We start from the raw sequence: 24,898 nt of genomic DNA, 5'->3' as shown, positions 1-24,898 counted from the left end.
ATCCCACTTTAGTTTAACAGGCGCAGCTGGTGTCTAATTTGGTTAGCACTTATTCCCAAACTGGAGAAACAAAATTCAAAGGATAAAGATGAAACAGATTTTCACAAAAATACTATCAGCTTAAACACACTTTTGTGGTACTCAAGACAAACTTTGTGTTTATTTTTAATTTAAAATAATGTTTACATTTTTGTGTTTATTTTTAGCTTTAAATGATGAATTCTGTTTTGTTGTTAAATAATGGTAAAAGAATGGTGAGTTTGTGAGGGTTTCTCAAAAAATCAAAAACTATGTTATCAGGTATCATACTCAATAAAAACAGTTCTGGGGTTAATGGCACCTTACAGAGCAATATTTGTTGCAATACAGCATGTACTCGTTTCCAATACTGTTTCACTACTCTACATGACCACCATGTAGATAAGACAAAGGAGTATATAGTTATATACATAGTCACTGCAGCCAGAATTCTATATGCCAAAAATTGGAAAAGTCCGACGGTACCGAAACAAGAAGATCTTATAGAGAAGATACGGGAAATAGCGGAAATGGACATTTTATCAGAAGTGATGAAGGACTGTCCTTTACAAAAGGCAACTGAAAGATGGGACTTATTCTATACATGGATTGAGTCAACAGACACCGTATAAAGAGCATACACTGAAATGAGAACTTAAAGGTAGAAAATAGTAAAAAGAGCAATTTGGAATTTTGACATGGCAATATGTATAGAATGGATGCTAGTATGTCATTGTTTCTCCTTTTCCCCCTTAACCTCAATCCCCTTTTCCTTTTTGTCACCCTTTGTTAAAAATAAAATATTTAAAAAAATCAAAAACTAGATATAATAAATAGCTTGGGATCCATGGGGTTTGTAGTAGAGCTCAAAACCTATTATTTACTCACCTTCGGAGGAAAGGTCCATTGTTTTGGTGAAACTTGGTGCTGTACATTTGAAGATTTTTGTTCTGTCACCTCCCACAACAACATCAGGTCCAAGCACAGAGACCAACACTCCTAAACTTTGCAGTGTTGCTGCTACCAGCGAGTCACTTGTATCTCGCAGCCCCAACAAAACCTAGAATAAGGATAGGCTGTAACTCACATTCAACTGAGAAAGTATACTTGCTACAGGTTCCTATGCTAAATGAATTAGCACATAATGTGCCAACCCCCAAAGCCTTTAATATCCTGGAATCTGGGCACCAGACATGATCGGCTAAGGATGGAATTTGACCTTGAATACGAGATGAAAGGATTAGAAGGTTTAGTATAAAGTAGGCCCAAATAGTCTATGGCTGCACTAGCACAGAGTTATAGGAGAAGAATGTGTTCACACATACATACTAACAAAGGAGAAAATGAGTTATAACTGGAAACAACAAATATAATTTCAGAATTATCTGTACAGAAACAGAAAATAATATTGAATGGACAGTGAGTCTAAGTGTGCCATATTCACCTGTGGCAATATTACATTTTTCAGCTCTTTCTGAGTGAAGAGTTCTGCATAGGAGTCTAGATGAGACAGCAACACCATCCGAACATGCTCTTCATGCACCTCAAATAGTTTTAGCAGCACAGGGCTGACATGTGCCTGGAACACAGCTGGAGACAGCAGGCCGTTGACTTGGTTTTCATCTACTTTATCTGGTGTTAAAGAATTGGAGAGTCAGCATTATGCCCTTGAAACTAGCAATTTGAAATTACTGTCATACATCTTTCAGTGTCTCAGGTATCAATATCTCACAAAGTCATTCAGTATCACAAAGATATGCAATCTTAATATACTGCTATTTTCTCTTACTCTGTTGGAGCTGGAAACCTTTTATAGTGCCTTTTTTTTAGTGTCACCAGGAAGGCTGGCAGGCAATATCTGAATGGGGCAGATGCAAAGGAAATGTAGGAGTGAGGGAACTGGGTACCTCTAATCTCCACATTATGGAGAGACACACTAGAACATTTAGGGCTATATAACAAGGTGATATCAACAAGATAGTTTGGGGATCAAATGAGAAGAGGTTGGAAAAAGCAAAACGGCGGCAGTCTCTTAGTTTGTGCTGTTGACTGGCTAATGCCTGTGCACTTAACCTTGATAAATTTGTGTTCACTTTGAACAAATAAAGTTTACCTCTCCTTGGACCCAGAAGATGAGGAAGGAAACTCTTGACGGCTACTGGCTCAGCAAACACAAGCTGATTGAGCAAGAGAGGCACCAACCGCAAGGCAATCAGCTCCTCAGGTAAACCAGTCACTCTGTCCAGCAGGAATCTGTGTCAAGAGAGAAACTGCTCAGTCTTTCCTGTCACTATCTTCAAGGCAGCTTACATTAGGATAGGCAAGGCCTGATGGCCCTGGGACATGAATCTGAGCCTCCAGGCCATGTCACACTTGGAAACGTCAATTTTTTAAAAAAAGAAAAAGGTAAACTGAAAGAAGTTACTTTCAGGAGATTTTTCAGGTGGGGGAATCTTAGGGCCTTCCATCTCTGAACCAGGGTCAGAAAACTGCTCATAGGGCCTCTCCTTTTAAATGGAAGTTGAGAACTATGGCAAAGTAGGGAAATGTGTCAATTCTCTATCCAGTGTATCCGTAAGTGACACTTTACCCAGTGGGTGTCAAAGGTCAACTGTTAGTATTACTAGGCTGCTGCCACTACTTAAGGAGCTTCCACTAACCCTCATGGATATAAAGATATGCAAATATTCAAAGGATAATTCAGGATCTGCTATGATGTCACCATCCTCTGTTTGACTGAAAACATGCTCAACTGTTTCTAAAGTATCTTCCAAGAGCAACTTTTGGAGGAAGCATTGTATCAGTCCAAGACAGTGTGTACAGTAAACAGAAATATTATATCTCAAAAACAAAGTGAACAAAATTATATATCTCATTCCTTAACAATTGGCAATAAAATCCTTAAGCACCCAGAGTTCGACTAGTGAACAAAACAGTACTTCCATACTCAGAAGTATGGAAACTGAATTAGTTTTTTTGGGGGAACCACATGGCCTATTTCTGATTTTTTTCTGAACTATGGAAGTTACCCCTTGAATCAGGACACTGACAATGTGGACTTTTGGCACCAGCTAAGAAGCACTGCATACTAAAAGAAACATCCACCAGGCAGTCTGACTCCACATTTACTAAAATTGGTCTTCCCTGGTGGTTACACTAAATTTTCATCCCAGCTCTCTGATGGAGACCTGTCATGTGGCCAGGTTGCCTTCCCCTGTCCCCTCTCCCAGCCGAATAGAAGCCTCAAACTTCAAAGGAAGGCAACAGTGCAGGAGGGATGAAGACCCCTTAGTGATTCTTGAAGAGATGGGACATAAAGTCAAAGATGCTACTTGAAGAGGAGCTTCCTCCACCACCCCACACAAGCTGTTTGCATGCTGCTCAAGAATGTTTGCCTGGCATGAACAACCACCACACCAAGAAATTTTTAGAAATGTCCTAAAGAAGATGGGGCATATTACCATGAAAAACTTGCAATCTACTTGATTTTTTAAGTTGTCCAACTAAGGTATCACATTGAATTATTCAATGTACCACTGAAGTGTAAAACTAAGATCCACTGTATGAGAGAATTATTTCCTTGCTTTCCTTCATCCCTGAAGTCTGAAGTACTAGTTTAAGAAGTAAGGTTGATCAGTTTTGCCTACAGTATCACACAAGCAACACGAAGTGAGCAGACACAACAGTCCAGAGCCAAATTATGTTCCTACAAATATCTGCGGCACTACTAACGAAACCTTCTCAAAATTCATAGGGAATGGTGATTTTGTGCATCTGACCTTTTCATCTTCAGAAACAGACAATGGCAAGCTGTTTGGTACACCTGCGCTAAAGATAGGCAAGCTGGCCCTCCAGATGTTACAGGACTCCCATCCAACATTGTCCCAACAAGCATCACCAATGACTGCAATCCCAGTCCAAAATCAAATGGTGGGCCATAATTCCCTCACCGCTGAGCTAGGCTCTTTAAGCTGAGCTGTATAACATAAAGAAGTTCTATTTTTGTTCAGAGAAAATTATCGTGCAAGGCCAAAAAAAAAAGGCCCTCTGAATCCCAAAATAAAAGTAAAAGAGACGGCCTAGACACTTAAAATATTTTTTTATCATCCCTTTAAAAGAAATTTAAGACTTAGAGACTTCTGGTTAATGAAAGCTGCCCTTCTGGCGGACAGCACTGTACTTGCATTAGTTGTTGGCACTGTTCTAAAAGTAATGAGCAAGGCTTATTCAAGTCTTATCTATGAAGCTAAACTCAACAATCCTAATTTTTTAAGCAGTTAAGCTAAGAAAAATCAAGAATATCTGACACAAGAGAATCTTACAAAAGCAAGGCAACACTTATATTTATGGCAGACAAATACGCAGACAGTACACATGTATCATGTAGCTTAGACAATATACATCCTATTTGCCCCATCATGCAGATAAATGTGATGATTGGCCCACATCACTCATGCCATTCATAGTCATGAGCTAATTTGCATGAGCCTATGAGAGGACTGGAGAGGCGGAGTCAGCAGCTACATGAGGTTTGGCGGGAGAAGGAGACAGATAAGGGCTGATTAGTCAGAGAGAGAGGGAACTGATACTGAGTGATAAGGGTGGTAAACAAAATAGGTACAGAAGGTGGTAATGATATTGCAAGGGAAAAGAAGTACCGTATATACTCGAGTATAAGCCGACCCGAATCTAAGCCGAGGCACCCAATTTTACCACAAAAAACTGGGAAAACTTATTGACTGGAGTATAAGCCAAGGGTGGAAAATGCAGCAGCTACTGGTAAATTTCAAAAATAAAAATAGATACCAATAAAATTACATTAATTGAGGCATCAGTAGGTTAAATGTTTTTGAAAATACTGCCCTTCTGAGCTGTGGGACACACCTCACTGCCTGCGGAGGGAGGACTCATACTGGATGCTGCGCTTATCTACTGCTCTACTGTTGCGTAACAAGATGGAGAGAGACGGAGGATGGAGGAGGAGGAGGTGGGAGGAGAATGGTGGGTACATAGAATATGCAGGAGGAGGAGGATGGGAGTGTCCTGGAAGCGGAAATGCAGTGTACTTAACCCAGGTCATTGGACCACCCACAGAGGCTGCAGGTGCCCGTAGATGAGCGGGGGAGTCCGGAGAACACCTGCACTGCAGGGGAGAACATGTAATTTTGACATTGACTCGAGTTATAAGCCGAGGGGGTGCTTTTTCAGCAAAAAAATTGTGCTGAAAAACTAGGCTTATACTCGAGTAGATACAGTATGTATTAAGAGAACTATTAATGATTTGCTTGTGTATAATGTGTATCTGAAGGACTTCTGTTATTATTCAATCTGCTTCACTCCAATAAATAAGTTCTGTTTGTGTTCACAAGACAAGTGTTCTGAGAAATGTCATTTATATTGTGGATTGAGGTAATCCACTGGTGGCAGCGAGAGGAAAACGCAATGTGAGCCTTTGTGACGGAAAGACAAGCAGGAGCCACAAGGATGAACACTACAATACTCTAATGACACTGAGCCCCATAAAAGGAAGAAAAGCAGCCTTTAAAAAGAAAATAATTTCACAAGTTCTAAAATGATGCCAACACCCAGATCTTTCAAATAGTTGAAAAAATTCTTTCAGAGTGCTGAGCAAATGGAACAATTCAATAATTGTCTAAATCGCACTTGTGTTGCAGAAGACATGTTTCTTCCTCTGAAATCAAGTTAATGATAAAACATATTTGAACTCTCCATGTACACCAAAATCTCCTTAGGGATGGCGCACGCACGCGCGCGCGCGCACACACACACCATTGAATGATGGGACTGGCACCCATGAAATAGCAGTAGATCAGCCGTATTACTTCCATGTTGTTCCTGCGCTGCTTCTTTGTACCCTCTGAAAAGTGCCCAGCTACATTTTGCAAGTTGTGAAGATTCCCTGCAACTCGCAAGGGTGCATATGGAAATTACTTCAGAGATACTCTTTACACAGGCAGCCTCTATCGGAACACATTGCCCCATTCATTCTTATAAGTCTCAGGGAATCCTCACGACTTGCAACAGTGTGGGCGGATACTTTCTTAAGCAGTGTGAGAACAGCACGAAGGTAAAAGGGCTGCTGTTCTTCCTGCTGTCTGATGGCTCCCAGTCTCATATTTCAATCTTAGGGGTTCCCACCAAATTACGGGACTGGGAGTTCGTTTTCTCCAAAAGCCTCATTCCTATATCTCAGTGCTATTCAGGATACTAAACTGCAATCCAGAATTTACTTGGTATTTAGAAAATTCTGAGGTCCTTCCATCCATTTCCCTTAGCACCCACATACATTCACCCCTTTATCTGTCTGGATACTCTCAGGATAGTAGCAAAAGTTTAATAACAAGGAATTTTCCAGCTACTCTGAAAACACATTCCTTATGTTCCCAAACAGCAAAAGTGCCATAAATATCTCTGATGTTTTTACAGGCGCAAACACTGTGAATACAAGATTCCTTCATTCTGACCTTCTGCTCTCAGGTTCTTCTCTATGTTGCTGGTCTCCTTAACATTCACCAAATCTGCAAGAAATGCATACTGACCCATATATGCATGACCATTTATTTAATCCAACTGTCTTTTCAATATAGTTGAAAAGTGTACCTGAAAAGTTCTTCAGGGTACCTAGGTGACTTTACAAAGCCACACTGATGACAGATTTCTCATAGCCAGTAAAAGGATCAATTGATTTCATGGTTGCTAAGCAGGCAAGAAAAGATTGAGACTTCTAATAACAGAATCCACCAAACAGGATTTTACATAGCAAACTCAAGTGTAGGTTCATATGACTGCTTGCTCAGACGTTATTCTTTACAACATATTTCAGGTCTGTGTAATGGCTCATTGGAAGGCAATGACAAATTTCATGTCCTATTGGCATAGGCAACCACTTATTTTAGGCAATGGTTATTACACTCATCTATGCACACAAGGGGATGTGGTGGCGCTTCAGGTTAAACTGCAGAAGCCTCTGTGCTGCAAGGTCAGAAGACCAGCAGTCGTAAGATCGAATCCATGTGACAGAGTGAACTCCCACTGCTTGTCCCAGCTCCTGCCAACCTAGCAGTTCGAAAGCATATAAAAATGTGAGTAGATAAATCGGTACCACCACAGTGGGAAGGTAACAGTGTTCCATGTCTAGTCGTGCTGGCCACGTGACCACGGAAACTGTCTTTGGACCAACGCTGGCTCTACGGCTTGGAAATGGGGATGAGCACCACCCCCTAGAGTCAGACACAACTAGACTAAATGTCAAGAGGAACCTTTACCTTTATGCACACAAGTCTGTTTCAAAGACAATTAAAGTTAAAGTACCAGTGGACACAATTCTACCAGGCTGGGGATCTTACTGAAAGAGTTTGTGTTCTACACTGTGAGTTTCAGAAACTGATTGTAGCAACAATTTGATTTTACTGTAAATACTAAGAGTGATTGATCTCGCTCTTCCAGCATTCACTTCCTAGCCCTAATTCAGGTATTCAGCTAGGGCTCAAAGAGTGATGATGTTATGGGGACACTGATAAACACTTTCCACCATGCTCTCAATACACCCAGAAATCCTGTAGCTCTCGCTCTCTCTGTGTGTGTACTGTGTATAGACAGAGAAGAGACACAGACAGACAGACACTATTACGTACTCTATACACAAACACAAACACACACACACACACACGGTGTCTTGTGAAAAAGAAAATACACCCTCTTTGAATTCTATGGTTTTATTTATCAGGACATAATAAAAATCATCTGGTCCTTAGCAGGCCTCAAAATCAGATAAATACAGCCACAGACAAACAACAACACATAACATATAATGCCATGTCATTATTTATTTGACAAAAAAATAAAGCCAAAATGGAGAAGCCATGTGTGAAAAATTAAGTACAGTGGTGCCCCGCATAGCGAGGTTAATCCGTTCCGGATTAACCTTTGCTATGCGAAAACATCGCTGTACGGGGCAGGAAAAGCCTATTGGGACGCATTAAACTTAGTTTAATGCGTTCCAATAGGCGTCCAAACTTACCCCTCCAGCGATGTTTTCGCGGTCCGGCGGCCATTTTGGAGCCGCCGATCAGCTGTTCGGCGGCTCCAAAATGGCCGCCGGATGACCCGAAATGGCCCCCTGTCAGTGTTTTTGCGCCCTCCCCTTGCTTACCGAGGTCGCGAAAACGCTGACAGAGGGCCATTTCGGGTCATCCAGCGGCCATTTTGGAGCCGCCGATCAGCTGTTCGGCAGCTCCAAAATGGCCGCCGGACGCCCCAATCGTCGCAAAGCAAGTGCGGCGATTGGGGCAGCTCCGTATATCGATCCCCAAAAAGGGATCGCTATACGGATTCTTCGTTATACGGTGCGCTCGTTAAGCGAGGCACCACTGTACATCCTTATTGCTTCAATAGGAACTAAGAAGCTAAGTAGCAGCCAGGCACTTGAGTAATGCCCTTGAGTAATTGATTAAATGCTCTTAAGCAATTGATCATCAGCAAGTGAAACCACCTCTATAAAAGCCAAAGTTTTAGCAGTTTGCTGGCCTGCAGCATTCAGGTGTTTGTTAACACAATGCCAAGGAAGAAATACATCAGCAATGATATTAAAGAAGCACTTGTTGCTGCCATTCAATCTGGGAAAGGTTACAAGGCCATTTCCAAACAATGTAAAGTCCATCATTCTACACTGAGGAAGATTATTGACAAGTGTTGAGATTTTGATCTACAAGTGTATTAAATACGTTGTATAGTAGAAAGTAAAATGGCTGATATAACCTGAGTCATGTACTAAGTGGATTCAGGTGTGTACTAAGGTTGAAGACTTGATGTTGTACAGCTGGAAAAAATGATGTAACCTTATGTAAATGTAAAATGAAGTACTGTATTTTGCAATTGGTCCCAAGAATGTATAAAAGGACACTGTAAAGGGGACATGTAATCTTCTGTAAGTCAGATAATTTATTTCTTTGCTACATATTGTATCATGTCATGTCATGCTGCAGTTGAATGTCTAAAATCTATGCTCTCTGTATATGTGTAAATAGACTATGTTGAATTTTACTCTCAGTGTCTTTCCAACCTGATATCTTCTAACTCTGCTTATGTCCAGAAAACATTAACAAATTTTCAACAGAAAACATTCAAGACAGCTGTTAATCTTCCCAGGGGAGGACATCCAAGCCAATTCACTCCAAGGTCTGAGCATGCAATGCTCAGAGAAACTGTAAAAAACCCAAGGGTTACATCTTAGACTCTACAGGCTTCAGTTAGCATATGAAATGTTAAAGTTCATGACAGTACAATAAGAAAAAAGACTGAACATGTCTGATTTGTTTGAAAGGGCTGCCAGGAGAAAGCCCCTTCTCTCTAAAAAGAACATGACAGCACGGCTTAGGTTTGCAAAGTTGCATATGGACAACCACAAGACTTCTGGAACAATGTTCTTTGGACAAATGAGACCGAAGTGGAGATGCACAGCACCACTGTGCACCAAACATAGCATATCAGCACAAACACCATATACCAATTGTCAAGCACAGTGGTGGAGGGCTGATGATTTGGGCTTGTTTTGCAGTCCCTGGACCTGGGCACCTTGTAGTCATTTAGTTGACCACTAACTCCTCTGTATACCAAAGTATTCTAGAGTAAAATGTGAGGCCATCTGTCCAGCAGCTACAGCTTGACCAAAATTGGGTCATGCAACAGGACAATGATCCCAAGTACACCAGCAAATCTACAACATAATGGCTGAAAAAGAAAAGAATCAAGGTGTTGCAATGGCCCAGTCAATGTCCAGACTTTAACCTGATTGAAATACTGTGGTGGCTCCATAAACAAATGCCCTCAAACCTCAATGAACTGAAGCAACATTGTGAAGAAGAGTGGGCCAACATTCCTCTACAATTATGTGAGAGACTGATAAAGTTATTCAGAGAATGAATACTTCACATTATTGCTGCTAAAGGTGGTTCTACAAACTACTGAATCATAAGGTGCACATAGTTTTTCACACATGGCTTCTCAATTTTGGCTTTATTCTTGTAAAATACATAATGACACTGTAATCTGCTGTGTGTTGTTCATCTGAGGTTATATTTACTGTATTTTTCTGTGTATAAGATGGCCCCATGTATAAGACACCCCCACTTATCTAACCCCAATTAAGAAATCAGTATTTTAAACATAAAACAGAACACATTTTTATTTAGTATTAGGTAACATTATCAGTACTGTTATATTATGCACCACACGTAGCTTTGAGCATATCACTTTATTCAGCCTTTGGAATCAGAACGCTTGGACATTACTGTAACAGCCACCTTATACCTCACAAAGGGGCCGTTACATCACACTCAATCACTCTTCGTTTCCACTGCCACCAACCATTCCCTCAAAAGAAGCTTCAGGCCAACGTATGATTTCAAAATGAAACTTAGGTTTATTGTGTACAAACAAAAGGAATGGTAAATCACTTGAATATAAATAATACTTTAATCACTATAATAATATAACAGTCACACACACTCTCTCACAGACCCTCACTATATAGCACAGTTCTTATCTCACAGTATCTCCAAGCCCTATCTGGCCCTATCTGAATCTCTCACACCATTCACTCCCCTTATATATAACAGCTCCACCCCTTATGTTCCACCCACCGTCACACCATTGGTAGATGACACACAGCTTCAGCAGTGACGGGCAGGTGATGTCATAGCTGTATGTAACAATTACCACTCCCTGTTGCATCTGAGCAGTGCCTACATGCTCCACCTCCAATGAGGTGTGTTCCAATTGGTTTGTTCAGCATCAGCTGATGTAAGTTACATAATGCTCATGATTTGAGGAAGCTATATCTCCTGACTGTAGGAAGCTAAGCCTCATGGTTGCAGGAATTTATTATTTATTTATTTATTGGATTTTTACCCCAGCCCTCTAGACAATGTCTACTCGGGGCAGCTTACAAATAAGACATGGCGATATATACATATATAAAAGCATCGTTATTTACAATTATAATTACAGATTGCGTAATTAATTGCCTACCAAAACATTACCAAGATGGCCAACCATAAGGAAAAAGAAAAAGAAAAAACTAAGAATAAAAGAAAAAACTAGGAAGCCTGTTTGCAGAGTCAAAATATGGGCAGTTCTCTCCTCAGCTTACTTCCATGTTTAAGATGACCTTCAATTTTTAATCTAAAGATTTTAGACAAAAGTATCATCTTATACATGGAAAAATACGGTACCTAATTTTCAGTCTTACTAAGGACCAGATTATTTTTATTATGTCCTAATAACCTGTTTCCCTGAAAATAAGACCTAACCTGAAAATAAGCCCTAGTATGATTTTTCAGAATGTTCTTAATATAAGCCCTACCCCAAAAATAAGCCCCAGTTAAGTGAAACCCTGCCCTCCACCATGGTGCAGCAATGAGAACAAGATGACATGACTGTATTTGAATAAATGTAGATTGCTGTACATGAAAAAAAATAAAATAAACCCTGAAAATAAGCCCTAATGCATTTTTGAAGCAAAACTTAATATAAAAACCTGTCTTATTTTCGGGGGACCACGGTATATCTCTCTCACACACACATACACACAAACTGAACTTAAGATTTAGGCAAATACTTAAGGCAGAAAATACATCTTAATTGTAAGCTTTTAGCTATGCAACATCCAGACAAGAATTTTAGGGAGCTTTGTGGTGCAGTGGTTAAACTGCTGTACTGCAGCCAAGACTCTGCTCACCACCCAAGGTACCTGAATCCCAGGTAGCTGGCTCAACGGCCACTAAGCCTTCTATTCTTCTGGGGTCAGTAAACTGAATACCCAGCTTGCATGGGGGGAGAGGCAATATATAGCCTGCCCTGCATAATTAAATTCTAAACCATCCAGAAAGTACTTAAGCACTATGGGGCGGTATATAAACAGCACTATTTGCTTTTTTGCTCTTCAGTCACGTTTGAATAAAAAAGGAACTTATTTAAAAGACACATTTAAAAAGCATATGAACAAGAATACCTTTCTATAATATTTCATTTCAAAGTAAAAAGCACTATAATTCCAAAACCTTTAAAAGTTTTCTTAAAAATGCATGAAAGAACATCAGAGTTCTTGTAATAAGAAAATATAAAATGAAAAACATTTCTAAGCCTCTAAGCATGTTGTTAAGAATGCACACAAAATCAGTACAGAATGTTCTCACCCAACTGAAAGCCAGACTTCAGTTAAAATCAATGACTATGTCCATAGTCTGGTGCCATGTTGTTATCTCTTTGCTGCTCTAAGAACATTTACCTGGCACTATTTCCTTTCTGTGTCTTACACTCGGTCTTCCCCTCTGAATCTGATGTCTCTCCAAGAACATTCCATTTATGTTCGTTCTGTATTTATAGTCTAATGTCCTGGCTGAAGTCTAAACAAAAGATCTCTTTTTTGGCTCAAGGAACAATCAAGTCCTCCTGCCAAGGGTAAGTACAGCTTATCTACATATCTTTTCCGCTGATAAAAAGTCCATCAGCTAATCACAGGTGCTGAAGTTGAATTTCCTCTGGCGTGACATCATCTATCTGTGATATCTAGCAGCTTTACTTGCTTCTGTTGCTTTGCACAGTCATCTGTACTGATCTGCTCTACTCTGCTCTGCAAAGAACTCAAAGATCTGGATTTCTTGATTGTAGCTCTAACCTGAAAAGGAAGGGGGGGGAAGGCTCCTCTTTCGTCAGTAGACAAGAGGAAAATGTGTGCTTATTCAAAAAATTAAATCCGTACTGGCATGGGTGAACATCCAAAACTGAAAAATTAAAAAATTAAAAGGTTCTTTAAAAATATTGCTGTATCCATAGGATATCCTAACAGAAATGTTTGCATAGACCTCTATCTGCTGTATTTTCCCATTAGACCATCAGTGAAACAGGACTAAAAGAATGTGTCTTATTCCCCACTGTGTGGTGAAGGTTCCAGCTTTGCCTTCGAAAGGGCTAATCTATTTACTGAGAAGATTCTGATACAGAAGTAGTCAGAAGATTTATTTGAGAGCAACTTGCTTCTGCAGTTATCCTTTTTGGAGGGGAAACAGTCTTGTAGCAGCACTTATGACACCAACAAATACTAAAGTACACGTGAACTGATATAAAGTATCCTTAAAGTCTTTGAGTTTTAAAAGTCCAATTGCAATATTCGGTCTCCCTTGATTGAAATACTATGTAACATGTTGATTGAAGCTTTTCAAATGTCCCATTCATTGCTCAGTCTATTTCTCTCTTTGGAAAAAATAATGATACTCAGGCATCTTCTTTCCTTTTCTCAGAAAGAAGGAAATTTTACAGGATCAGTGTATGAATCCAACTGACCTCTTTAGGTCTGTCTGCTTATGTGCTACAATACAGTTCTGTGCCTATGGACTTGTTCTCCACCAGAATTTAGAAATAGAACAAATTCTTTTATGTAGCTGTTGTGATGAGACGTTCTTCTCTCTGAACTTTCTTCATCTGTTTATAACCATAATCTCCCCCTACTTCACAGGTGAGATACATACACCCTCTTATGGGGCTTAACAAATTCCTTCCATGCCACCAGGATGGGAATTACACATCTTTGCAGTGGCAAGTGGATAGCTTACTTTTCTTTCCCAAGTTTCTGTATATATAAGCAGACCTTCTCCTTTTCAATGTGCACATTTTTTCCATGGGAGTTAACACGCAGAAAGTGAGGTTAATCTTATTTCTGAGTTGATCAGAAATCTTCTGGATTTCTTATCTTTATCTTATCTGATTATCTGGTTTGTACTCTTATGCTCCTACATCTCTTGTTCATTTACAATTTTCAACAGAATGCTGGAAAGTCAAATGGGGATTAGCCATCCACACAATTTGATTCTATTACATCTATGAAATACCAGAGTTCTCATGGTAGAGAGAACACCTAGAGATATTGACATAAAGCCAGTTGGTGAAGCATAACTACACCTGAATGCAGGGAGGAATAATTTTGGTCAGTCAGAGGAGCACTTGCACCTTTCCCCCAACAGCCCACCATAACCATCCACTACCAACAACACAGCACCCAAGGTGCAAAAAAGTGGGGTTACTTACCTGTAACCATGGTTCTTCAAGTGGTCATTCTGTGAATTCACACAAAAGGGTTAAATCAGCGCCAGCGATGATCCTCTCGGAATGTTCTAGAGCTAAAAGAAACAAAGTTGTAGATTAGGTACACTGCGCATGCTCCTCCCACCCAGCCTCAGTTCCATTTATCCGCCACCAGAAGCAGCCATGAAGCTGAACAAGAGAATCATAAAATCAGTGACGGACAGTGGGGAGGCAGGGTGGGATTGTGTGAATTCACAGAATGACCACTTGAAGAACCATGGTTACAGGTAAGTAACCCCACTTTCTTCATCGTGGTCTTCTGTGAATGCACACAAAAGGGTGACTAGCTAGCTGACTCACCGGATGGAGGGACGTCACTGAAGAACTGATGTCAGCACCGCTCTCCCGAAGGAAGCCTCCTTCTTAGCTCTCACATCCAATCTGTAGTGGTCGACAAACGTAGAGATGTTAGACCATGTGGCCGTTCTACAGATATCGGGTACATCAATGCCACGTAAGAGAGCTGTAGATGAGGCAACTGCCCTGGTGGAATGGGCTCTGAGTCCTTCAGGAGGGTCTTTATGCAGGAGCTCATAGGCCAGTGAGATGGTAGACACAAGCCATCTCGATAGGGTCGACGGTGACGCTGGTAACCCTTTCTTACAACCAAAGTAGCACAAAAAGAGTCTGTTAGATAAACGGTACTCCTTAGATCTGAAGACATAAAAGGCAAGTGCCCGCCGAACGTCCAGAGTATGGAGCATGCGCTCCGTGTCATTAGAAGGATTCGGGAACAACGTCGGTAGAATAATAGGTTGATTGAGGTGGAAATGGGACACCACCTTGGGAAGAAAGGAGACATCGGTATGGAGGACCACCTTCTCCCTGAAAAACTGTAAAAAGGGCTGATCCACTCTGAGAGCAGCCAGTTCACTAGCACGGCGCGCAGAGGTAATAGCCACTAGAAAAAGGGTTTTAAGTGCCAGAAGCTTCAAGTCACAGTGCGCCATGGGTTCAAAGGGTGGTCGCGTGAGGGCGCGAAGAACCAACTGCAAAGACCACTGAGGGACAGGAGGTCGAACAGGTGGTCGTAAGTTTGCCAACCCCTTCAGAAATGCCTTAACAGTCGGGTGAGAAAAAAGACGAGAAGCCGACGAACCACGAGGTTGAAATGAAACAACCGCTGCGATATAAACCTTCAAAGTGGGAATGGAGAGGTTGAAGTCAAAGAGATAACGTAGAAATTGGAGCAGGGTAGATAAGGTTGTCGGAGACGGAACTAACCCTCTAGAAGCCGTAAACTTTAGGAAACTTCGCCATTTGTAGGTATACAGCCTCATGGTCGATGGTTTCTTAGACATGGCTAACACCTCCTGGATTTGCGGGATATCCTCCACGCGTGGAGATGCAGCGTGTCCAGATCCGGATGGAGCATCTTGCCTGCATGTTGTGTCAGAAGCTCCGGAAAAAGAGGAAGTGGGAGAACATCTGTGGACATCCGCGACAATGTGTGGAACCACGGTTGACGGGGCCAAAAGGGTGCTATCAGAATGGCCTCCACCGCCTCGTCCCTGATCTTGACTAATGTTCTTTGAATAAGAGGAAAGGGTGGAAACAGGTATACGAGACCGACGTCCCAGCTGACCATGAACGCGTCTCCCAACGACCCCGCACCCCTGCCCGCTCTGGAGGCGTAAGCGGGACACTTTCGGTTGTGCATTGTTGCAAAAACATCCATGACTGGAGTGCCCCAACGTTGGCAAATGTGTTGGAAGATCCTGTTGTCTAGTTGCCACTCGTGCATCTGGCTGGTACGGCGGCTGAGATTGTCCGCCATTGTGTTGTCCTCCGAGGCAATATGTATCGCCACGGGGAAGACATGATGGCGGTAGCACCACTCCCAAAACATCACGGTGATGAGAAGTAGCGACTGTGAATGCGTGCCCCCTTGTTTGTTCACATAGTACAAGGCCGTGGTGTTGTCCGTGACTACTTGGACACCCCGACCTTGTACCAGAGGTAGAAACGTCTTGAAAGCCTTGAAAATGGCTAGGATTTCCAAGTGGTTGATGTGCAGTATCTTCTCCTGCGCTGTCCATAGGGAATGTATCTTGTGAGGACCACAGTGCGCACCCCAGCCGATGGGGCTCGCATCTGTGGTCACCTGTACCGACAGCCGGAGCGGTTGAAATGGGCGTCCTATTGCCAAATGTGGAATGAAACCCCACCATCGGAGTTGTCGAGCTAATTCCGGGGTGACTGGAAGCCGTTTGTGCTGACAGTCCGTCTCTGGGTTGAATTGTGACAGAAACCACGCTTGCAGGGACCTGAGTTTCAATCTGGCGTGAGCCAGTCCTGGGGTCGTTGAGGCCATCAGACCGAGGAGATGCTGGGCGTGTTTTGCTGTGACTGTTGCCCCGGGTTGAAACTGCCGGATTGCCTTGCGTATTTTTTGTATGCGCTCTGGTGGTAGAAAGATGCGTCCTCTTCTGGCATCTATCCTCGCCCCGATGTAGTTGACAACCCGAGATGGGACTAGGTGAGACTTTTTGATGTTCACGGTGAGACCTAGGCCGCGTAGAACATGTAGTACATATGTTTTGTCTTTCAGAGCGCGGCGTCTGGATGTGGAGACTATTAACCAATCGTCTATGTACGGGAATACTTGAACACCGTTTAGACGTAAGAACGCTGCTACGGGCGCCATACATTTGGTAAAGGTTCTGGGAGCCGTGGCTAGGCCGAAGGGGAGGGCCAGATACTGGTAAATGGTGTCGTGAAAAAGGAATCTGAGGTACTTGCGATGGAAGGGATGTATCGTTATATGAAAATAGGCATCCTTTAAGTCTATGACGAGAAACCAACTGTCTTTTTTCAACAGGTGGATTATCGATTCCAAGGTGACCATGCGGAACCTTCGTGGATGGAGGTAAGTATTTAGTTTTCTCAAGTCCAAGATTGGTCTGATGCCTTTGTCCTTCTTGGGGACGGCGAAATATCTTGAATAAAAGCCGTCTTTGATGTCTGAAACGGGAACTCTTTGAATAGCATTTTTCCGTAGCAGGGAAAAAACCTCTTCTTCTAGGACAGGATCTGATGATGTAGAGAGAACCTGCCCTAGAGGAGGCGATTTTATAAACTCCAAAAGATAACCGAATTGAACGATGTTTAATACCCAAGAGTCTCTTGTAATAGCTAACCAATTCTGGAGATAAGGAGAAAGCCTTGTTCCGTGTTGTGTTGGGACTGAGATGACTGGGTCAAAGGTACTGTTTTGATTTTTTCGCAGGTTGTTTGAACCCCTGACGACGCTGAGAATGCTGAGGACGGTAAGTATTGGAAGATGAAGCAGTAGTGGCAGACCTAGTTTGAGCCTGTCCCTTGAATTGTTTGTACTGTGAGCCTTGGAAGTACTGATTGTAAGGCTTCTTCCAGTGGTATCTGTTATATTTAGGCTGAGGCTGTATATAGTATGATTTGGCAGTCTTTTTTGCTTTATGCAGTTCCTCAAGGTATAGATCAGTTTTGTCACTGAAAAGTCCCGAGGCGTCAAAAGGCAGATTTTCTACTTTCGCCTTGACATCATCTAGTATGTTGGCTTCTCTAAGCCAAGCATGACGGCGAAGAGTGACAGCAGACATCAAAATCCTAGCCGCAGCCTCGACAGAATGTTTTGTAGCTATACGCAGATGCTTAGAGACAGTTTGGGCCTCTTCATAAGTGTTGAGAAAGTCCTGTCTAGCGTCCTCAGGTATCATCCGCAGCCCAGGCAAGACTTTAAGCCAGAGCTGCTTCTGATACGCTCCTAGTGCAGTCTGGTAGTTGGCAACTCGTAAAATAAAGGCGATAAGCGAATAAACTTTTCTGCCAAGGACCTCTAGTTTTTTGCCTTCCTTATTAGTGGGAGTGACGTGTGATCTCCCCGTCGGTTTAGTGCAACTAGTTTCCACTATCAAGGAATTGGGAATAGGATGTTTAAGGAGGAACCTGGTGTCTTCTCCTGAAATCCTATAAAGATTATCCGTACGTCGAGACAAAGAGGGAGTGTTAGATGGTTGCTCCCAGAATTCTTTAATTATATTGGTCAGAGCAGAGAGGTAAGACAAAGTAGGTGGAGGGGAGCGCTCACTATTGATGTCTCCAAATATGAGGTCCTCTTCAACTACAGAGGGCGCATCCACTTGAAGCTTGAGCACCTTAGCCAACCTGGAAAGCATCTGTGAATATGAGGAGAAATCCTCTGATGGTGAGGAGGCATGAGGGTCACCAGTGTCAGAGCCTACCTCCTCACCGATTGGCAGCTCCCCTTTATCATCCGGAGGGTGAGGCTCGTCCTCCGACTCAGAGCAAGTATCAGAAAAAAGAGCATCGTCCTCAGAGGAGGGAGAACGCCTCCGTTTTCGTGGTGGTGGTTGAGGTCGCGAGGGCTCCCTAACTGGTTGCTGAGGAGTAAATGGTGCAGAAGGAATGAGAGCCGAGGCATCCTTAATGTGCTCTGTAAGATTAGATGGTAACGGGGGTGGCTCGGCGTCGAGACGATGTCGACATCGATGCCGCCGCGGCGGAGGTGAAGAGGATGAGGATGATGAAGTACAAGCATGCCTTGCCCTCCTTCGACGTCGACGCCTGTCCTGTGATGTCGAGGAGGAGGTAGAGGTGTACCTCCGACGATGTCGGCGTCGACGCCTCCTCGGTGGGGAAGAGGAAGATGAGGAATCCTCCGAAGAGGATCTCCGTCGACGTCGAGAACGCCTGTCGGGAGACCGACACCGGCGTTTCGCAATGTGCTTCCTCTTGCGCGAGCGCTTCCTCGGCGACGACCTCCGTGTCGATGCCGATGAGGAGGAATGAGCCAACGACGCCCGCCCGGTAGATACAGGGCTATGGCGCGGAGACACCAAGCTTGCGGTAGCACAAGCAAGCTGGCGAGGCGTCGGGGACAAAGCCCGAGGAACATCCAGTGGCTCAGCCTGTCTAGGAGGTAGCGAGATCGGTACCTCCGACAGGGATTCTCTGTCTCTTAGAGACTCCTCCAAAATAGGGGACGGAATAGGAGCAGGAGCAGATAGCAATTGTTCGGTTGCCCCCAGCTCTTTAACCGCCTTTTTCTTCTGTTGCTTCGCAGGTTTGGACGCCGCGGTTTTGGAGGATGGTGCCTTTTTCTTTGAAGGTTTGTCCCCAAGCTTATTTTGAGCCTTGGTGCAGGATTGACCTAGGCTGGTAGAAGTCGATGGGGTAGCGGCGGAAGTAGGGAGCTCCATAGATGATGGTTGTGAAGCAGCCAGGGCAGCGTCCCAAAGATGGTATTTCAAGCGCTGCTGGCGTGCACGAAGGGCAGGTTTTGTGAAAGCCCTACAGTGCTTGCAATCCTGGGGGGAATGCGCCTCCCCCAAACAAAAAAGGCACTTTTCGTGTCTGTCTTGAAAGGGGAGCTTGCGATTGCAGTCCACGCAGCGACTAAACGGGCCAGACGGGGACATAAGCTGCAAGCGAAATCCGCCGCACCCAGGAGACCGTTGGTAAAGGCGGGAAAAACCCGATTCGCCACAACCAGGGGAAAAACCAGTGCCAAGTCCGAATAAACAGTCCGTATCAGGATAGGAGAGGTTAGAATAGCCGATAGTCGTACAGGATCAAAAAACCGAAGGTCAAAAGCCGAAAAAAGTCCAAGAATAAGAAAATATATCAGAGCTCTAGCCGAAAGGAACCACTTCGCCGAGCGGAGAAATGGAACTGAGGCTGGGTGGGAGGAGCATGCGCAGTGTACCTAATCTACAACTTTGTTTCTTTTAGCTCTAGAACATTCCGAGAGGATCATCGCTGGCGCTGATTTAACCCTTTTGTGTGCATTCACAGAAGACCACGATGAAGAATAATCCTTGCCTTAGTATGACATATGAACAGACAAAATATGGTTGGTGTCCAGAATCAGAAACTATTGTTCAATTAACGTTTCCTTCATTTGATCACTGTGGAGGAGCAAAATATTCCTGCAACCCTGCAACCAACAGCTGTGGAAGAAGTCAAGCAAGCTGGAAGAAGCAAGACTCACTGCTTTTATACCTCTGCCATTCTGCTAGCAAGGGAGGAAACTACTACAGAAGCAAAGTGTGGTGCCAGACCTGTCCTCCTTCCACCTTTTTTAGTCTCCTCCAAGCCACTGTGGCCCATACCTCTAATTTATTTATTTATTTGATTTATATACCGCCCATTTGGCAGCCAAAGCCACTCTGGGCGGTTTACAATGTGTAATATAAAACAACAAAGTAGCAAAATAGCAAATAACAACATCAATACATTAGTGGCCGCAAATTAAACGTCAAAAAGTGCAGTGAGGATAAAATTATAATACAATAAATACAATTAAAAGCACAGAAAAATATAAAAACATGGAGCATGGCAGGATGATAGACGTTATATTATTGGGCACTATTGTATCAGGGTGTTGTTTGTTCAGGGAAGACCTGTCTAAATAGATAGTTTTTTAGTAGCTTTTTCAATGGTGCCCAGTGAAGGGGCCAGGCTGACTTTGGGCGGAAGACAGTTCCATAATTGTGGCACTACTGCCGAGAAGGCCCAATTTCTAGTGGTATTTTTCCAGGCCTCTCTCGGGGACAAAACTCTCAGCTGCCCTGCCTGTGATGGGCAGACCTAACTGGAAGGAGGTGCTTGGCCAGATATCAAGGTCCCAAACCATTTAGGGCCTTATAGGTTAGAACCATCACCTTGAAACTGGTACAGAAGCAATCAGGTAGCCAGTGTGAGACGGCCAGGGTGGGGGACATATGTTGGTATTTTCTAACCCCACTCAGAAGTCTGGCCGCTACACGCTGGATGCGTCGCAGTCTCAAAAGCAGCTCCATGTAGAGGGCATTACAGTAGTCTAATCTCAAGACTACTAGCGCATGGATCAGCATGGTGAGGAACCCGGTGTCAAGGTAGGGATGTAGCTGGGCGATCTGCTTTAGGTGGAAATAAGCGGACTGGACCACAGATGCTATCTGAGATGTTATTGATAGTGATGGGTCCAAAAGCATGCCCAAGCTGCAAACCTCATCCTTCATGGAAAGAGTTCCCCCCCCCCCAAAAAAGATAGGGAGGCACCCAGACCACAGACACTAGGGGACCCCGCCTGCAGGATTTCCGTCTTGTCCAGGTTCAGCCTCAGTCTGTTGTCCCTCATCCATCCCAGCACTGCATCCAGGCAGCGCTCAAGGGACGGGACGGCATCCATTGCAGAAGGATGGAAGGAGAGATAGAGCTAAGCTTCATCTGTGTACTGGTGACACAAAGGTCTAAAACTCCTGATGACCTCCCCCAGAGGCCTCATATAGACATTAAACAGCATTGGGGAGATGACTGACCCCTGCGGGACTCTACAACTGAGAGTCCATGGCGCGGACAACATCTCCCCAAGCTGAACTCTCTGAGGACGGTGTTCCAGGAAGGATCAGAGCCAGGCAAAAGCCTGACCACCGATCCCCAACCCTGAGAGCTTCCCCAGGAGGATACTGTGGTCAACGGTATCAAAAGTGGTTGAAAGGTCGAGGAGGACCAGCAGGGATGTTCTGCCCCTGTCAGCCTCCCTCAAGAGGTCATTTTGTACATATAATTCCTGAAGATCAGTCAGGCTTTCTGCCAAAAAGACAGATGAGAAAAAATATTAGGATAATATTAAATGTGTTAGAATATTATGAGACACAACCAGGAAGAGCGATGGCCTTTGACAACATCAATTGGGATTTCATGTTAAAGCAATTAAAATTATGGAAGCAGCAAAGGACTGTGTTGAAGCAATATGGACTATCTATAGACAACAGAAAGAGAAGATCAGAATAAATTGAGAATTTACAAGAATATAAAAATGCAAAAAGGAACAAGACAAGGATGCCCATTATCTCCTTTACTGTTTGTACTATTTATCGAAACATTATTACAAGTTAGACAGAACACAGATATAAAAGGACTCAAAATAAGAGGGGAAGAATATAAAATACAGGCATTTGCAGATGACATGGTCTTTTTTCTACAGGATTTGATAAATTCAATAGAGACATTAACAGAAACAATAACATTTTTTGGAGAAGTATCTCGACTAAAAGTAAATAAACAAAAAACACAAATTTTGACTAAAAATATGACGAAAGAGATCCAACATTTTGTAGAAATAATAGGTTTTAACAAGAAAAAAAATGAAATACCTAGGAATTCAGATTACAAAAAAATTTTTGATAAAGATAACTACATCAAACTAATTAGTATGATTGAAAAAGATCTTGAAAATGGTCAAAATTGCAATTATAATTTATGCGGATTCCAGCTGTGAAGATGAATATATTACCTAAAATGATGTTTCTTTTTCAGACCAGTTCTTACAAAACAATTAATACTTCAAGAATTTACAAAAATATAATTAGGTTGGTCTGGCAAGGGAAAAAAACCTAGAATAAAAATCAAAGCACTTCAAGATGTAAAACAAAGAGCAGGCTTTGGACTTCCATATCGGTTTTTATACAGTGGGGTCTTGACTTGAGAACTTAATCCCTATTGGAAGGCGGTTCTCAAGTCAAAAAGTCTGTAGGTCAAGTCTCCATTGACCTACAGTGCATTGAAAACCGATTAATCCCGTAACAGGCCGTTTTTGTTCCATTTTGGTTTTTTTCTGGTCTGTAAGTCAATTCTCAGGCTGCAAGTCAAACCTAAATTTTGCGGCCAGAGAAGTCTGTAACTCAAAAAGTCTGTAAGTCAAGCCGTCTGTAAGTCAAGGGTCCACTGTATTATAAAGCCTGTGCTCTAGTTTGGATAAAGGAGTGGATAGTTTTAGAAAATGGCAGAATATTAAAACTAGGAGGACATGATTTAAATCTAGGATGGCACGCCTTCCTATGACAATAAACAATTTAAGAACCATCTGATCAGGAAAGTTTTGAACTGGTTATGGACTAAGATCTGGGAAGAAAATTACCAAAATGTTCCTAAATGGGTCTCACCAATGGGAGCATTTACACAACCAACATTAATGGAAAAGAAGAAAGGCTTGAGATATAGAGATTTGTTAAAAGACAACTTAAATATGAAATCAAGGAAAGAACTAGAAGAACAAGGTACAAGTTGGTTTTTTTCCAGATAGGCCTAATGAGTGTCTCCTTGAGAGCAAGGGGGACCCTGTGAGGTGGTGCCGGCCCTGCAGCAATCTAATGCTCATCTCATAGTGAATGAACAAAGTGAGGGGCAAGACCAAAGCAGAAAGGCAGCAGGCCAGATTTGTGTGCATGTAAGCCAATGGTTCCTCATTCCTAAATCATGCATAAAATAAAATAAAATCATAAAGTAAAGTCTTATTTTAAGTGTGCTGCTTGTAACACTAAATTTTAATTATAATCAAATTTTATATAAATCTTTCATAAAGCTGCAGTCTCTTAGTATTGAACTGTTGACCTGAGATGTGCAAATATGTTTTAATTTGTGTAATTCTGTGTAAAGGTAAGTTTAATGGTTTAGCTAGTGACAGATTCTGAACTGTATTTTATTATATTTATTGTACACTAAGGTTTTTTCCTGTATGTTTAAGTTGTATGATGTGAACTGCCCAGATAGTATTTACACTAATGGGGCAGAATAGATGTAGAAATTATATATATATATATGAATGAATAAATATTGTTTGAAATTGGCCTTCACAATGTAATACTGAATTAATACAACAGTCAGCAATCAACATATTTTACTTACTTGAAAAATTCTGTTTTCTCCTCCTCAGTTTTCAGTGTTAAACTGTTCAGAAAGCTCACAATTTCCAGGAAATCGTTCCTGAAATTTTTTAAAGAGGTCATTACTAATCAAGAACTAATAACAAGAAATTACAAGTGCTTAAAACAAAAAGCAATCCTCAAGCAGATTAAAATTGTTGCAAATAGATGTGCCAGAATGAATTATTTATACCTATAACTTCTTGATTCAGCAAAATGTACTTAAGAACTCATTTCACTCCAGGATCGTGTCAGTCGCAGAGAATGATTCTTCTTGTCTTGGCCCTAGATTGTATGTTCAAGTTCACCTAAGAACAATTCAAATTCCTGGCTTTAAACTACAGTTCTGAATAGGTTGGGTTTAACATTAGGCATGGGACTGTTGTATTTCTTGGACTTTAGCCCCCAGAATTCAACAAGAATCCCCTGAGCCGGAATTCTCAGAGCTTTAGTGGAAGTGGGTGAGAGAGGCTAAACTCTATGGAAGCTATAAGGATTATAGACTGGAGGTCTATCTGCCTCTAGGGTATAGGGTGCATTTCAAAAAACTACCAGTTCTCTAATCCTCTAGAGCAGGGGTGTCCAACCTTTCACCTTCCCTGGGCCACGTTATAAGATGAAAATTTGGTTTGGGCCGCACATACATTTGGTTTGGGCCGCATGGGGGGGCAGCCCTAGCTGTCCTCCGCAGCCCCGCCCCAAGCGCACTTACCGACAGCTGCCAGCTTCGACTCCGGTGGCTTTATGGGGCCGGGAGGGGGTCCACCTATTGGCGGGGACAGTGCAATGCAGTCACGCAGCCCCCCTGTCCCCTCCCACTCCTTCCTTCCCTCTCTCCCCCTCTACTGTTGTGACATGCCCCGGCCACATTCCGGCCGCAAGCGCCGGCAGTGTATCTTGAAACTTTGGAATTTCTTTAAAAATAAAAAATTGCACTGGGCCGCATTACGAGCTGACCTGGGCCGCATGCGGCCTTTGGGCCGCGGGTTGGACAAGCCTGCCCTAGAGCTTCCATGGAGCTTTGTCACTCC

At 42.7% G+C, this 24,898-nt stretch overlaps 1 protein-coding gene across 4 annotated transcripts in view; it reads right to left on the bottom strand.

The window, feature by feature from the left end:
• SCYL3 (SCY1 like pseudokinase 3) overlaps nt 1–24,898 on the bottom strand; it is a 46,156-nt gene that overhangs the window by 3,839 nt on the left and 17,419 nt on the right. For all 4 annotated transcript variants that reach the window (XM_020814254.3, XM_020814256.3, XM_020814255.3 and 1 more), the window contains exons 8-11: nt 23,851–23,928; nt 2,132–2,271; nt 1,463–1,650; nt 907–1,078 (exon numbers count right to left, since the gene is read on the bottom strand). In XM_020814254.3, coding sequence (XP_020669913.3) covers nt 907–1,078; nt 1,463–1,650; nt 2,132–2,271; nt 23,851–23,928 — 578 coding nt within the window. The remainder of the gene's footprint in view (nt 1–906; nt 1,079–1,462; nt 1,651–2,131; nt 2,272–23,850; nt 23,929–24,898) is intronic.

The sequence above is a fragment of the Pogona vitticeps genome, chromosome 4, assembly GCF_051106095.1.
Source record: "Pogona vitticeps strain Pit_001003342236 chromosome 4, PviZW2.1, whole genome shotgun sequence".
In the NCBI taxonomy this organism is placed as follows: domain Eukaryota; kingdom Metazoa; phylum Chordata; class Lepidosauria; order Squamata; family Agamidae; genus Pogona; species Pogona vitticeps.
Note: the sequence above shows the minus strand (reverse complement) of the source record. Positions and strands in the feature narration are given on the sequence as shown.